The sequence below is a fragment of the Adiantum capillus-veneris genome, chromosome 23, assembly GCF_014529385.1.
Source record: "Adiantum capillus-veneris isolate H3 chromosome 23, ASM1452938v2, whole genome shotgun sequence".
In the NCBI taxonomy this organism is placed as follows: domain Eukaryota; kingdom Viridiplantae; phylum Streptophyta; class Polypodiopsida; order Polypodiales; family Pteridaceae; genus Adiantum; species Adiantum capillus-veneris.
The window spans coordinates 58809522-58824427 of record NC_140953.1 but is presented as its reverse complement, the minus strand read 5'-3'; the positions used below and the strand labels follow the sequence as shown (position 1 = coordinate 58824427).

The 14906-nt window shown below is 43.7% G+C and overlaps 1 protein-coding gene across 2 annotated transcripts; it reads right to left on the bottom strand.

The window, feature by feature from the left end:
- Positions 1-2177: 2177 nt before the first annotated feature.
- LOC147427835 (heat stress transcription factor A-2d-like) lies at positions 2178-5853 on the bottom strand. 2 transcript variants are annotated; one of them, XM_086497054.1, is made up of 4 exons: positions 5205-5853; positions 3877-5024; positions 3403-3503; positions 2178-3303 (listed from the first exon to the last, which is right to left on the bottom strand). In XM_086497054.1, the coding sequence occupies exons 1-2, from the start codon at positions 5655-5657 to the stop codon at positions 4053-4055; spliced, it is 1425 nt and encodes a 474-aa protein (XP_086353180.1). In that variant the 5' UTR covers positions 5658-5853; the 3' UTR covers positions 2178-3303; positions 3403-3503; positions 3877-4052. The 2 variants fall into 2 exon arrangements, with proteins under 2 accessions (XP_086353180.1, XP_086353179.1); XM_086497053.1 differs by having other exon boundaries at positions 3403-3473.
- Between the last annotated feature and the right edge of the window lie 9053 nt (positions 5854-14906).

Here is a 14906-nt window from a genome sequence, read left to right as displayed (position 1 = left end):
AGTTTGCAACAGCTGCTACTGGCAATGGAATTCTTCCTCAGCAGCCGCGCTCTGCTATTGTGAGCTTGCTTCAAAGCCTTCCTTCCTTTTCCCCCGGAGCGACCCCTCTCTCTTTGAATGGTGCTCCTTGGGAGCCTTCAAACTGGTGGCTTTTTCGCAGTCCTAAAGGCCCCTCTCCTTTGCAACATAGAATGTTTTGAAACCCGTTGTGAACTTATTACATCGCAACACTCAAAAGTAGCATGCCTGCAAGTCATCCAATCGAAGTTATCAGCAAGGGTCAAGATCAGGCCAAGCAACTGGGTCCAATGGCCGGATTTTGTCCCTTTTTAGTATAATAGTAGGATACTTCCATGTGATGGCCGATCCAATTTGTACTTGTATCCAAGACCCTCCTCGTCCCCCGCATACACATTCCAAGTCGAATACTTAATATGGGCACCTTTTGCACAGAAAAGCTCAGCTACAACTGCATGATTATTTTTTTTGTCAAAGATAGCATCAATGGCAATATTGAGATCGACCTTGTGGAGGCTCTTTTTTTGAGCTTGCTTTTCGGTTGGGAATATTAAGAGATGTCTTCGAAATCGAAATCGATGTGGGAACAATATCATCATGAATTATAGTGCCCATATGGGCGTTCTTCATAGTGCCACATACCTTCAACATGCATGCATATGTGATTGCATCTAGGTAAATGCCCTCACTTTGTATCCACTGGAAACAGCTCAAAGATTTCTATCCCTACCCTATCAAGTATATCCTACAATCAATGCGTTCCAAGAGATGACATTGTAGATAGAAAGCTCCTCTAGCACTTCCAAGTTGCTAGCGTAGATGATTGAAATGCCCTCGCTTTGCATCTATTGAAAACAATCCAAATCTTCCTGGCCTTATCCTTGTTGAGCATATCCCACAAAGAATGCAGTCCAAGAGATCACATTCCGGACAAGAAGCTCCTTACGCAAGTTAAACGCCCTTTCTTCGCATCTACTGAAAACAACCCATATTTTCCTATCCTTGTCCCTCTTGGACATATCCCCCAATCAATCCACGCCAAGAGATGACATTCTGGAAGAGAATCTCCTGACGCAAGCTTTGTGCTTTTGAAGTACATCACATTTGGCATACATGTTGAACAAGGCAGTGCCAAGCACTACGATGCCTTCAGAGATATGGAGAGATATCCTTGCTTCTCCGTTTATAGAAGGCCCTTAAAAAAGGGATTGAAATCTTTAAAAGGCATCTTGTTCAAGGGCTTTTGGAGGGCTCCTTTAAACCCATCCCTTGTTACCTCTTATAGCCTATCGTAATGGTGATATTGATGATGTAGGGGGTGGTTGAAGCACTCCCTGCTTATACTTGTGGCTCTATGGGGTGTGCCTCCTCTTTGAGCATGCACTCTACTCAATGGAGGGCTTATGGTGAGCGCTCTACGAGTACTAGTAGCACGGAAGTACCAGTCTCTAGCGAGGAGGCCCAGCTCTAAGGAGGTGTTCACATCAAGCATAGTTATCAGTTACGTCTAAGGGCAATTTCCTTGAAGCCAAGCTTCTTCACCAATCATCCAAAACCTGATCAAATCTAAACATGGCCGCCTCAAATTTTTGAAGTCCAAATTTTTGTACAAGATTCTTCTCCAATATAGTTTTCACCTTCCTCATAAAAAAATGTGGCTCCATAAAATCATTTTCCAGGGAGTGCCACCAAGTTTTACTATCACTTCTTTAACCTCAGATTACAGAGAAAACAAGGCTTTGGTACAAAAAAAGTTGAAGCCGAGGGGAGAGGGGCACATGGTTGCATTTTAGACATGGCAGTGGGTTTCATTGAAGAGATCCAAGTGACACGGCTGAATGTGTGTACATGTCCAGCATTTTTGGAGTCTGTAGGCCAGAAAAGGGGCCTGCCTGTGAGTACCAGCTGTTTCTGCACCACTTATATAGACCTTTGTTGAATTCTATAATAGGAAGCTTCATAAACAATTCAAAGAATTGAATTGTAAGACCTTATGTGCGTACCAAAAACTCTCTGCACTCTATTGCTAATGCACCTTACAAAAAGTTATGCATTGACACTATGTGCCTTAAAAAATTAATCTCTTCCGAGAAGAATTCACTTTTCTTGCCATTGTTGAGCAATTGACACTATGTGCCTTAAAAAGTGGATCTCTTCCAAGAAGAATTTACTTTTCTTGCCATCGATGAGCAATTTCGATCCGGATGTGATCATGCAGCAAGTTTGACCTCCTCGTAGTTATCTACAAAAATGTTACCGCACATGTTCAATTCATGATAAATGATTCTGCTTGCTCCCTCACAAATGTGAGACAAGCAGAACAAATGTGTTTCTCAATGAAAAAAAACAACAAATTGTCTTCCTGAGACCAAGGAAGAAACAAGGCATCAATATTGCACATGGTTGTGCTAAAAGAAGGCCTTGCGCTGCTGATTGCTAAAAACATTTGCTTTCGACTCTTTAGGTTTGAACCAACTGTACACAGCAATTGCCTACTTCAGCATATTGTCCCGCTTCTGATCATATCTGTTGTCATATTCAACAATGTCGTTAATGCACTTCCCTTGAGCTTCCAGGGCAGAAGCTATCAGACAACAGTAACTAGGAATTGAAATGCACAATAAAAACCCAAAGCATGTATTCATTGAACCAAATGCCCTTTGGTCCTTGTATCTGAGGTGCTGTCAAAGCAACTGCCATACAAACAAGCAATAAAAAATCTTGTCAATGTACTCACAATCACAGCTAACCTTCGTAGGCATGGTTCAAAGCACTCAAGGCGGTGCCTGGGTTTTTGCATACTTCAAACCACACACATACAACCCATAAGGCACATGCTACGATACTTTACCAATTTCACCTACCTTGAGTTCCGTTCTGAAGTACCTTCCTCACATAAAATACACATAAGAAACAACATAGAGAACAGACACATTAGATGAAAACACTTGGTTCACTTTTGTTGGCCGTTTTTCCCTGATCTGGAGCATGATAGCTGAAGTCTATTGAGGTCTCCGAGGACAGCCCCGCACTTGCCAATGATTCAGGAGGCTAAAACAAAATACGTCTATTTTTGGTGCCTTAATACCAGAACTGCACCTAAAGACATGAGTGAGTCGTATTTCAACATGATGCAGCTACAGACTCCAAACCTTACATTGACCTGTCGAAGCTAAAGCTTATCTGGATGGCCTTAGGGCCCGATCATACGCTGCCCCTGACAAATGTACTGCAAATGCCCTTCTGCGTGCTGCATACACCCCGGCTCTCACAACCGTCACTGATCTGTGTAGTGGTACAATGAGAAAATTCAACCATTCAACCTAATATATAAATATTTTCTTTTAACGACCATACCCAAAAGATAACATCCCACAAACTTACAAAGGGAATCTAAAATGTCAAAGGTCCCTTGAGTTTGCTGAGGCATAGTATCATGTCCATCATTGATATACCTACAAACCACAACGTAATATCTTAGGCACCTGTAGAGGCCAACAAAAATTCTCATTCCCTCTCTCTCTCTCTCTCTCTCTCTCTCTCTCTCTCTCTCTCTCACACACACACACACACACACACACAGCATAACAATGCACACCATCACACGAATGAAAGTGTCAAAGTCACTCATGAGCACAAAGACAATGGCGCAAAACAGTATTTTCAATTTGCTTGGAGCCAGCGAATGCATCCTCACTCAAAGTCACACAACCAGACATAGAAAATTGTAGGGCATATTCACATTAACAGGCAAATTTCTTGCATGCTATAAACGGGCAAGCAGTACAACTAAATGCCAATTTCCATGGCATCTGCAACACACAATTTTCACAGGCACATTTTAGTGATAAAACATACGCATCTCCGTGAAGACAACTTTAGGGCAGGACTGACCAATCAACCGCAACAAGGTACTAACACCTGCAATACGTACAAGAGCATATGATCCAAATACTTCATGCATAGAAACTTTGAGCTATACGATAGTGTTCAAGTTGCACAGTCATCTGATCTGACTGGATTTGCTGGGACATTCATTTCGTCTCGAATTCCACACTCACAACACTATGTTCTTTCTCCTCTGTCGTAAGGCTGCTCTTTAAAGATTCTCCAGTCTGCTGCAGCTTGTGACTCACATTCCCCTGAGCAAAATCCAGGGATAATCCAGTTCCCAAGTCAGCACTTTCCATCGCCGAAGCCAGTTCTTGAGTGAAATCATTCAGGTCAAATGTTAAGTCCATTTCATTGGCATCATCTACCAGCTGTGGAAAGAGAAATTCAGCTTTTGAGTTGAAAGCCCGATCATCCACAGGAAATTTGTCCCTATTACCAACTGCTTCCAGCAGTTGTGCAGATAGTCCCTCCCATAGGGTGTTTGGATAGGGTGGCACCACTTCTGACACCATATCCAAACTTTGTGCAAGATACATCTCAGATATATCGCTTGATTTTAGCACAGCTTTGTCTTTGTGCAACTCTCCTGCGTCGTTTTTGTTGCCAAAATCCTTGGAGTCTTCACTTGTCTGCATGCAAACCACCCCCATGAAATCCTCTATGTCATTCATAGAAGGAAGTAAACATCTTCTTTTCTTTGCTTCGTTCCCAATTTGATGGACTTCAGATTGCAGCTGAAGATGTGCAAGAAAGGCTGGGCTGCAAATTGCTCTTGCTAAGAAATTTGTAATCTGTTCTTTTCTCCTTTCAACCGCTTGAACTCTATCAGCCAATGCCCGTGCTTCTTTCTCCATTGTCTGTTGCTGTTGCCTCAACATCACAATCTCGGACACTAGAGAAAGGTGATCGTCCTTCAAGTGCTCTATTGCACCCTTAAAACCAGACATTTCATTTTCAGCAACGGAGAGAATTGGCTCTTGCTCTAATTGCTTATGTTCCACGAGTAACCCTGCAGATTTACGCCGATGAATGTTTTTTATTAAGTGCTTTCGCCCTCGCAAAAAAAACTCATGGGCGAACTCGTAACGGTCAGTACTAACCTTCTTAAAGCCCTGCGTGCATAGGATAAGTAGGATAAAGTTAGTGTGAGCAAGATACACAAATGCCCAAACAATACATATCAAACTGATACTTCCATAGACCGATCTCATCACAATGATCACTTTGGAATTCCTTCACGATTCCTGCTAAACTCTACATGTTAGAAAATCGGAAAAACAAATTTTGCTCACATAAGTGTTGAGTTGGCGAACGAAACTTGAGAAGTTGTTGTGCTTAAAATACCGAGGTAGAAAGTTCTGCGAGAATTCAGACAAGCTCCAAACAATGAAACTGTTGTTCCCGTTGCTCCAAGAGACGACAGAATTGGAAGCGGCATCCTCAATCATGTCGTACGTTTTAGTGAGAAAACGTGGGGTAAAAGTCCCGTGACAGCTCTCCATGGGCTGGGGAAGCTGAGCTGGAGATGCAACTGGTGGAGGAGCTGAAATGTGCGAACCTGCCTCATCAGTAAAAGGCACAGAGATTTCACCGTTATGCAAAGCTTCCATGGAGGCTGCATCGTAAGAGAGGGCCTCCGTCAGTGGCGCTGCATCGTTGGAGTCCTTGGTCAGGATATTTGTGCCATCTACGTCGTCAGAAAGAGGGAATGGACAAGAAATACAATCAGAGATTGTTTTCGCCATGGCTAGATTGAAAAGGAAGAAAGGCAGAGAAAGGTTGAGGCTGATTCTCTGAAATGCACCGTAATGTTCATTCAGATCAGACTTCTATGTGCTTGCAAGGGGGTCGCGACGACATATTACATTTTGGCAATTTGGACTGTGGAGTGCTGTTGAGTAACATGTTTCATGCGAAGCTTCTGGTTGTATCTGGAACTTTTTAGAAACCTCACAAAAATCTAGATCGTTGACAACAATTGATAAAATCACGAGGCACGGGCATGGGAGATAGGATAAAAGGCCCCAATCGATTCAGGGCCGCGACATAAATTAGGCACGGTAAATTATGTCGCGAAAGAAAACTTTTGTACCCGAATTTGCTTTCCTTCCTTCCGATCTATTAACATGTCAAAATTCAAGGAAGACGTCTACACTCCACAACCCAAGTTTACTTCCCCTCATTCCGATCCATTTACGCGTTAAAACTCGAGGAAGACGTCTACATTCCACAAGCGATGTGCGCACGCAAATGTGGTTAAGACACATGGCTCTAATCCCTGGGTTGTGGGTTCAATCTCCAAGGGGGCAAGGGGGAACAAAGTAAAGTCGGGTAGGGTGGCGTCTTCAAGGAGGGTTGCTTTTTGGACTGCATAAAGGATTCCTTAGTGAAGGGTGGATTTTTTGTGCAAATCTGGACCAATGGAAAAAGCTTGTTGATTAATGCCACATGACAAGCTAATGATTATTTTAAATTATGTTTTATAGGGCCTTGTGAGAGGGTGTTGACAGTTGTGTACATGTGTCTTTAAAGAGGGGCATTGAGTTTTGTGTCAAACATTATTTTTTATGTCTTTGGAATATATTGTAATGTAAATAGTTCATTGTATAACAAGGTGAGAACTCACAGTGGCCTGCAGAAGACAAGGGAAGGTTAGGCTTTTGCGATGAGGAGGTATGTGGTCGAATGGTCGGACCAGTAGTTGTAGTTGGTGCCAGACATGGTTTGTGACAGCTCAGTGCTAATCCATATGTGGTCGAGTGCAGAGCTGTGTATTGTGGTTGGATGGTGTATCAATTGATAGAGTCCATGCTGGTGCATGAGGGTGGATAGCGTTTTGTATGTGCTGGGTTGATCAAGTGCGTCAATGTTGAAATCTCCCATTATGATCAGTGGCCGCATGGTGCTCGCTGAATGAAGGAGGCTAGAGATGCTGTCTAGGAACACTGGGAACGATGACGTCGCTGCCCTGTAGAGCGAGACGACTGTCGCCACGCTCTTGTTTGTGCAATGGAAAGTTGCACGAACTGTTTCAAGAGTGTGGTTTAAGGATTTGTGTGTTTGCATGGGTATTAGGTTGCTTTTGTGGAGAATTGACACGCCGTGTAGTCGTGTTGAGGATATGTTCTGGAATCTTGGAATGGTGATCGCATGTAGTCGAGTCTCTTGGAGGCAGAGCACGTCAAAGGCCATCAGACTTGTGTCATGGATGATATCGTCTGCATGCTTTCTAAGGGAGACGACGTTCAGTGATTGTACAATGTAATGTGTATCTTGGTGCAGATGTAATTGCTTTTGGATGGGAGAATAAGTTAATGCTTCTGTTCTCAATCTATGGAGCTCTTCAAGGACACTTGGGTCGATACGGACATTGTTGGGGAGTAGGCTGTCTATCAAATACATAGTTGCAGTGTCACAAATGCGTGTGAGAGCAGTGTAGGTGAGTCCATGAGATCTAATTCCTCTGGGGCTGAAAGCTAATGTGTTGAGTGTAAGCCCTTGTGATCGATGAATTGTGCGTGCTGCAGCAGCAGGCTGAATCGGGAATTGCTTGCGTGTGAGGGTGTTGAGGTGGTTTTTTCCAATTTGGAATTCACGTGCGATGCGAAGAATTGGCGTCCAACTAGGCGATGTGAGTGGTGTGTGGAGATGGGCGTGTTCATATCTTTGTTTTCGTCCTATATTGGGATTGGTGAAATGAATCCAGAGACATGTTGTGCTAGAGACTGTAGTGCAGAGCTTGTAAATGCCTTCCGCACCATTTATGAGGCCGTCGGCAATGTCTAGATTTCCGGCACATAACTCGACCACCAGGCTTGGTTTCAAGCACAATGTTGCTTGGAGCCCTGCAGTTTGCTTGGCATCCAACGGTATTGCTATTGTTTTGCTGCAAGTATTGGCATGCTTGTCAATTGCTTTGAATATGTGTGGCTCACCGGGCAACTGTGCGAAGACCTTTTCGTTGTGCTCGCCCTTTGCTTTGTTAGAGTAGAATAGGCGCGATATGGTTATGTCAACAGGCAACGCCCTGTGGAAGGAGTTGTTAATGTATGCAATATCGTTGCTAGTGTGTGAACCAATTCTCATTCGATTGAGCACCTCTATAAACTGTTGATCAGTTTGTCTCATGGTAATCATTAGTTCATAGCACTTAGGGAATTCGCACCAGTATGAAGGTGCGACTGCCTCAACGAGAGGTTGCTTGCTTGTGAATATCCAAGAGTCTTTGACTGGGCTAGCTTGGCAAAGGTCACCACAAAGTATGACGTCAAGGCCACCAAAAGGCTAGTCGTGTTTTCTCTTGATGGCACAAAGACGTGAGTCGACCAAAGAGAAGACACTTGACCCTATCAAGGAGACTTCATCGAACACTACAAGTTCCAAATCTTGATAAAGTGAGGATAATGCATCTAGCTTTTCTGCTCCAAGGCTTGTGTGTGTGGTAGTTATCAAAGGAAAATGTAAAGCTGAGTGTATAGTTGTACCACCAATGTTGAACGCTGCCTTTCTTGTATATGCCATTAGTAGCGCCTTGGGAAAGTCAGGATTGTGACCTGACATGTGCATGTAGAATCGAATGAGGGCTTCAACCAACAGGAGCAACGTGAAGGTTTTTCCAGTCCCTGCTCCACCCGTGAGGAAGAGATGTATCTTTTTTGATGGCGCTATGCATTTTCTGAGCATGATGTCGTTGAGTATAAGTCGTTGTCTGCTGTGAGTTTAGTTTCTTTATTGACATGTGGAAATCCTCATTGGTCATGGCAATGTGTTTGGAAAAATGTACAGCAAATGGTTTCTTGGTCGGTTGCTTTGATGGGGTATTGATCATCACGTTGGCATTGTCGGAATTATTTAAGGAGCTTGGATTGCTTGTGCTACGTGATGTTGTGATGGTTGTAGTGAATTTGTCTAGTGAAGTTTGTTCGACAACAAATTGTGATTCGTTGTTTTGCATTGTCTCGATGTTCGAAGTGTAGACATCGATCCAAGACAAGTCTTCACGTAGATGCTCATTCTCATTTCTTGACCATGGCAAGAAGAGAAGGCACTGTTCTCTGTAGTGGTTTTCAAGGTCTTTGGCTTTACTGTATCTAACGTAATGCGTGCCCTTCGCAGCAGCTTGTCAGGTCTGGAGGGGTTTCTAGTTGTGGATACAAACTGAGCCAAGCACATGGTGAAGAAGGAGCGAGGTCTGGACACATATTTGTCAATGATGGAGGCAGAGAATATTTCCGTTGTGTCAGGGTGCAATTTTGCCAAGGCAGTCTTTCTTTTCAGGACAAGAGCATGCTCTTCAGGTGCATTAGTGTTTATGTACATGAATTCTCTAGAGGAGCTATACAGTGGAAGTGAGAGGCAGATGTAAGCAGCTTGCTGTGAACTAATTTGCTGTGTGTTAAGGATTACGCTACCAACTTTTCGTAGTCTTTCTAATGTTGTTGCATTGTTTGCAACACAGGCATCAACTTGTGTCTTGATTGCTTCTATCAATGTGTTGTCCATTTTCGTCATGTATGAAGTGCAATAGCTTGCTGCTCCATGTGCGTGTTAAGTATGGAGCCTGATTTACCCTTGTAATTTTCTGTGGTAAAAGCGCACATTTGTAAGGCCCCCATTATGAGGAGAAGCCATCGTGCGTGAAGGAAAATCACTCACCGGAAACCAAAATTTTCACGGACAAGAATCAGGGGCAACTTTATAGGCCTCGGGGACGGAGGCCCCCGAGACTTTTTTTTTGGCTGGAATATTCCTTTTCGCCGGAATATTATGGCCGGACAGCGGCCGGAAAACAACCGGTCGGTTGCCCGGTGGCCGGTAGTCAATGGCCGGTGGCCGGTGGTCGGAAGTCAATGGCCGGTGGCCGAATTCAAAAGCGGACTTGTCTTCTCAAGGGTGGCCACACATGGGCGGATTGGAGGGTCCGATTTGGACTTATTCGCACAAGGGCGGCTACACATGGCTGTGTCTCATAAGAGAGGGCAACCCTTTTGGCCTATAAAAGGAGGCCATTTCTACACACATTTCATAGTGTGAAGTTGATGCAACAAGGTGAGTGTGAGGTGGTGAGAGTGAAGCAAGGCGGGAGCTCTATCAAGGGTTTAATCCCTTTGTAAACTACTTCTTCTTTTGAAGTGCTAAAGCCATTGAGTGGCTGCTTTCCCGTGGACGTAGCCCACATTGGGTGAACCACGTATATCGTGTGTACTCTCTCTCTCTCTCTCTCTCTCTCTCTCTCTCTCTCTCTACTCTATAATCTCTTGTGTGTGAAATCTATCTCTCTCCATTAAGTAATCTACTAAAAAATCTATTTAGCTACGTCTTATTTTCTAACAACTGGTATCAGAGCAAGGTTTGCTTGTGGCTAAATTATCTCAAGGAAAGGATTCCTTGAATTGAGTGGGAGTCATGGAGGAGGAAGGGAAGCTCAAGATTGAGAAGTTCAACGGCAAAAACTACCAACATTGGAAGATGCAGATTGAAGACTATCTCTACCAGAAGGACCTCTATTTGCCACTAGGCGGTCTTGCGAAGAAGCCCGCAACAATGGCAGATGAAGCATGGATTGTCCTTGATCGAAAGGCACTGGGAACAATCCGGTTAAGCTTGGCGTCAACGGTGGCCTTCAATGTTTCGGAGATGAAAACCACGGAGGACTTGATGAAGTCACTTGATGACTTCTACGAGAAACCATCGGCATCCAATAAGGTATTTCTTATGAAGCGCTTGTTCAATCTAAAGATGGCAGAGAATGGTTCAGTTGCAGAACACCTAAATGACTTTAACACAAACATAAGTCAACTTCGATCAGTGAAAATCAATTTCAATGACGAAGTGCGAGCTCCCCTTATACTATCATCTCTACCGGATAGTTGGGACAGCCTTGTGATGGCTGTAAGTAATTCGATCTTTGGCACAAATACTCTTAAGTTTGATGATGTTGTGGGTGTTCTCCTAAGCGAGGAAACGAGAAGGAGAAGCACAGGAGAATCATCAAGTGCTGCACTATCAGTGGAAACAAGAGGAAGGCCTAAGGAGAGGTTCAAAAACCAAAAGGGTCGTGATCGCTCAAGGCGGAGCAAGTCACGCACAAAGTCAGTTCTTGAATGTTGGAACTGCGGCAAGAAGGGCCACGTCAAGAAGGATTGCTGGTCCAAGAAGAAGAAGGAGATAGAGTCTCAAGACAACAAGCCAACATCGGAGGCCAATGTGGCAGGTAAAGTAGAGCAAGATGCTCTAATTCTCTCATTAGACAATGTGTCTAATTCCTGGATAGTAGATTCCGGGGCTTCATTCCATGCGACACCACACAAGCAACATTTCCAAGACTACACCAAAGGTAATTTTGGGTATGTATACTTGGGAGATGATGAAGCTTGTGAGATTGTCGGCAAAGGTACAGTTTCTGTCAAAACTGCTAGCAGAAATGAATGGAAGCTTAAAGATGTTAGGCATGTTCCTTCTCTTCGCAAAAAATTGATCTCTACAGGACAATTGGACGATGAAGGTCACAACATTGCATTCGGAAACAAACGATGGAAGATCTCAAAGGGATCTTTGGTGGTTGCCAAGGGAGAAAAAGTCGGTACACTTTACTTGTGTAATGTTAGCACGCAACCTTCAGCTTGTGCAGCAACTAGAGAAGTTGACAGTGCGGTGTGGCACTACCGACTTGGGCATATGAGTGCCAAAGGAATGCAAATCCTTCAAACAAAGAAGCTTCTACCAGGTTTGAAAGAACTGGACTTAGAGTTCTGTGAAGATTGTGTTTATGGTAAACAAAAGAGGGTAAAATTTTAAAAATCAGGAAATGAAAGAAAAAAAAAAAACTTGAGTTGGTTCATTCTGATGTTTGGGGTCCTGCAAGTACACCATCACTTGGTGGCTCATTGTACTATGTAACATTCATAGACGATGCGACTAGAAAAACATGGGTTTCTGTCATGAAGAATAAATCCGATGTATTTTCCATATTTCAAAGGTGGAAAGCCTTTGTGGAGAATGAAACAGGTACCAAGGTTAAATGCCTCAAATCCGACAATGGAGGCGAATATTGCAGCCAAGCTTTTGAAAGCTTTTGTGCTAGCAATGGCATTCGGAGGCAAAGGACAACCCCCAAGGACACCTCAACAAAATGGGATTTCGGAAAGGATGAACAGGACAATCATGGAACGAGCACGAAGCATGCGGCTACATGCAGGCCTACCGCTTGAGCTTTGGGCGGAAGCTGTAAGTACGTCTGTGTACTTAATCAATCGGTCACCCTCAACGGCATTGGATGGGGGAGTTCCAAAAGAGGCATGGACAGGTAAACCGGTGAATTACGCATTTCTCAAAGTGTTTGGGTGTGAGGCTTTCATGCACATAGATAGAAGCCTAAGATCAAAGTTAGATGCAAAGTCCAAAAAGTGTTTCTTCATTGGCTATGGAGAAGGAGGCTTTGGGTATCGCCTATGGAATCCTGAAGATGTTAAAATCTTAAGGAGTAGGGATGTAATTTTTAACGAACAAAATATGTACAAAGATTACTTGGAAAGAAAACAAACAAAAGAAACAGGTGATGAGTACATGGAGCTTGAGGACGGTGAAGACTCAAGGACTGCAAACGGTGACAATGTGCAACAACGTCAACCAAATGAGGAGCCTCAACCTATTCCCCAAAGATCTACAAGAGCAAGTAGACCTCCAGAAAGGTTTGTTCCTTCCTTCAACCATCTCTTGATCTCAGATTCTGGAGAGCCGGAATCATATGAAGAAGCTATGCAACATGAATCCAAAGAATAATGGACGAAGAGCATGCAAGTGGAGATGGACTCACTACATCGCAACCAAACATGGGAGTTGGTTGAGTTGCCTAAAGGTAAGCGGGCACTTCAAAACAAATGGGTGTACAAGCTAAAGGAAGAAGAAGGTGGGAAGAAAAGGTACAAGTCAAGGCTTGTGGTAAAAGGTTTTTCTCAAAAGAAAGGTATTGACTTCAATGAAATATTTTCTCCTGTTGTAAAAATGAACTCAATTAGGCTTGTCTTAAGCCTTGTGGCTACTCATGATCTAAATCTCGAGCAAATGGATGTAAATACGGCATTCCCTCACGGTGACTTAGAGGAGGAAATCTACATGCTTCAACCAAAGGGGTATGAAGTGAAAGGTAAGGAGAAAATGGTTTGCAGATTAAAGAAGAGCTTGTATGGTTTAAAGCAAGCATCAAGACAATGGTACTTGAAGTTTGATCGATGGATGTTGGATCATGGATTCACAAGATGCAACTCGGATCACTGCGTCTACACGGAGAATTTGGGAGATGGGAAATTCATCATCCTAATGTTGTATGTTGATGACATGTTGATTGCAAGTGCTAAAATGCAGGACATCAAAGACCTAAAAGAGGAGCTGTCCAAATCTTTTTCAATGAAAGATTTAGGTGCTGCAAAGAGGATACTTGGTATGAAAATATCAAGGGACAGGACAAAGAATACAATAAAGCTATCTCAAGAAGATTACATCAAGAAGGTACTAGAAAGGTTTGCAATGCAAAATGCAAAACCAGTTTCTACACCTTTGGCTGGTCATTTTAAACTAATGAAGGATATGTGTCCAAAGACACAAGAGGAGATAGCCTATATGTCTAAAGTTCCATATGATGCAGCGGTAGGTTCTCTAATGTATGCTATGGTCTGGACAAGGCCAGACATTGCACATGCAGTGGGAGTTGTGAGTAGGTTCATGGACAACTCAGGTAAAGAGCATTGGCAAGCTGTGAAGTGGATACTTAGGTATCTAAAAGGGACAACAACAAATGCTTTGTATTTTGGAGGAACTGATATTTTTCTAGAAGGGTATGCTGATGCAGATATGGCAGGTGACAAAGATACTCGAAGGAGCACTACTGGCTATGTGTTCACGGTTGGAGGCACAGTAGTAAGCTGGGCTTCAAAGCTGCAGAAAGTGGTTTCACTTTCTACCACGGAAGCAGAGTATGTAACAATGACGGAGGCAAGCAAAGAAATTCTGTGGCTTCACAGATTCTTAGAAGAGCTTGGATTCAAACAAGACAATTGTGTCTTGTACAGTGATAGCCAAAGCGCTATCCATCTTGTGAAGAACTCAGCCTTTCATTCAAGGACAAAGCACATTGAGGTGAGATATCACTTCATACGCACTCTTTTGGAAGAGAGACAACTAAAGCTAGGAAAGGTGCATACAAGTGAAAATCCTGCAAACATGTTTACAAAGGTGGTCAACAAGGAGAAGTTGAGCTTTTGCTCATCTTCAATCGGCATTCAAGGATAAGAAGCCAGAATGGAAAGCAGTCACAGGTTTGGTTTGGAGATCAGTCTCCAAGTGGGAGATTGTTAAGTATGGAGCCTGATTTACCCTTGTAATTTTCTGTGGTAAAAGCGCACATTTGTAAGGCCCCCATTATGAGGAGAAGCCATCGTGCGTGAAGGAAAATCACTCACTGAAAACCAAAATTTTCACGGACAAGAATCAGGGGCAACTTTATAGGCCTCGCGGACGGAGGCCCCCGGGACTTTTTTTTTTGGCCGGAATATTCCTTTTCGCCGGAAAATTATGGCCGGACGGCAGCCGGAAAGTGGTCGGAAAACAACCGGTCGGTTGGCCGATGGCCGGTGGCCGGTGGTCGGAAGTCAATGGCCGGTGGCCGGTGGCTGAATTCAAAAGAGGACTTGTCTTCTCAAGGGTGGCCACACATGGGCAGATTGGAGGGTCCGATTTGGACTTATTCGCACAAGGGCGGCTACACATGGCTGTCTCTCATAAGAGAGGGCAGCCCTTTTGGCCTATAAAAGGAGGCCATTTCTACATACATTTCATAGTGTGAAGTTGATGCAACAAGGTGAGTGTGAGGTGGTGAGAGTGAAGCAAGGCGGGAGCTCTATCAAGGGTTTAATCCCTTTGTAAACTACTTCTTCTTTTGAAGTGCTAAAGCCATTGAGTGGCTGCTTTCCCGTGGACGTAGCCCACATTGGGTGAAC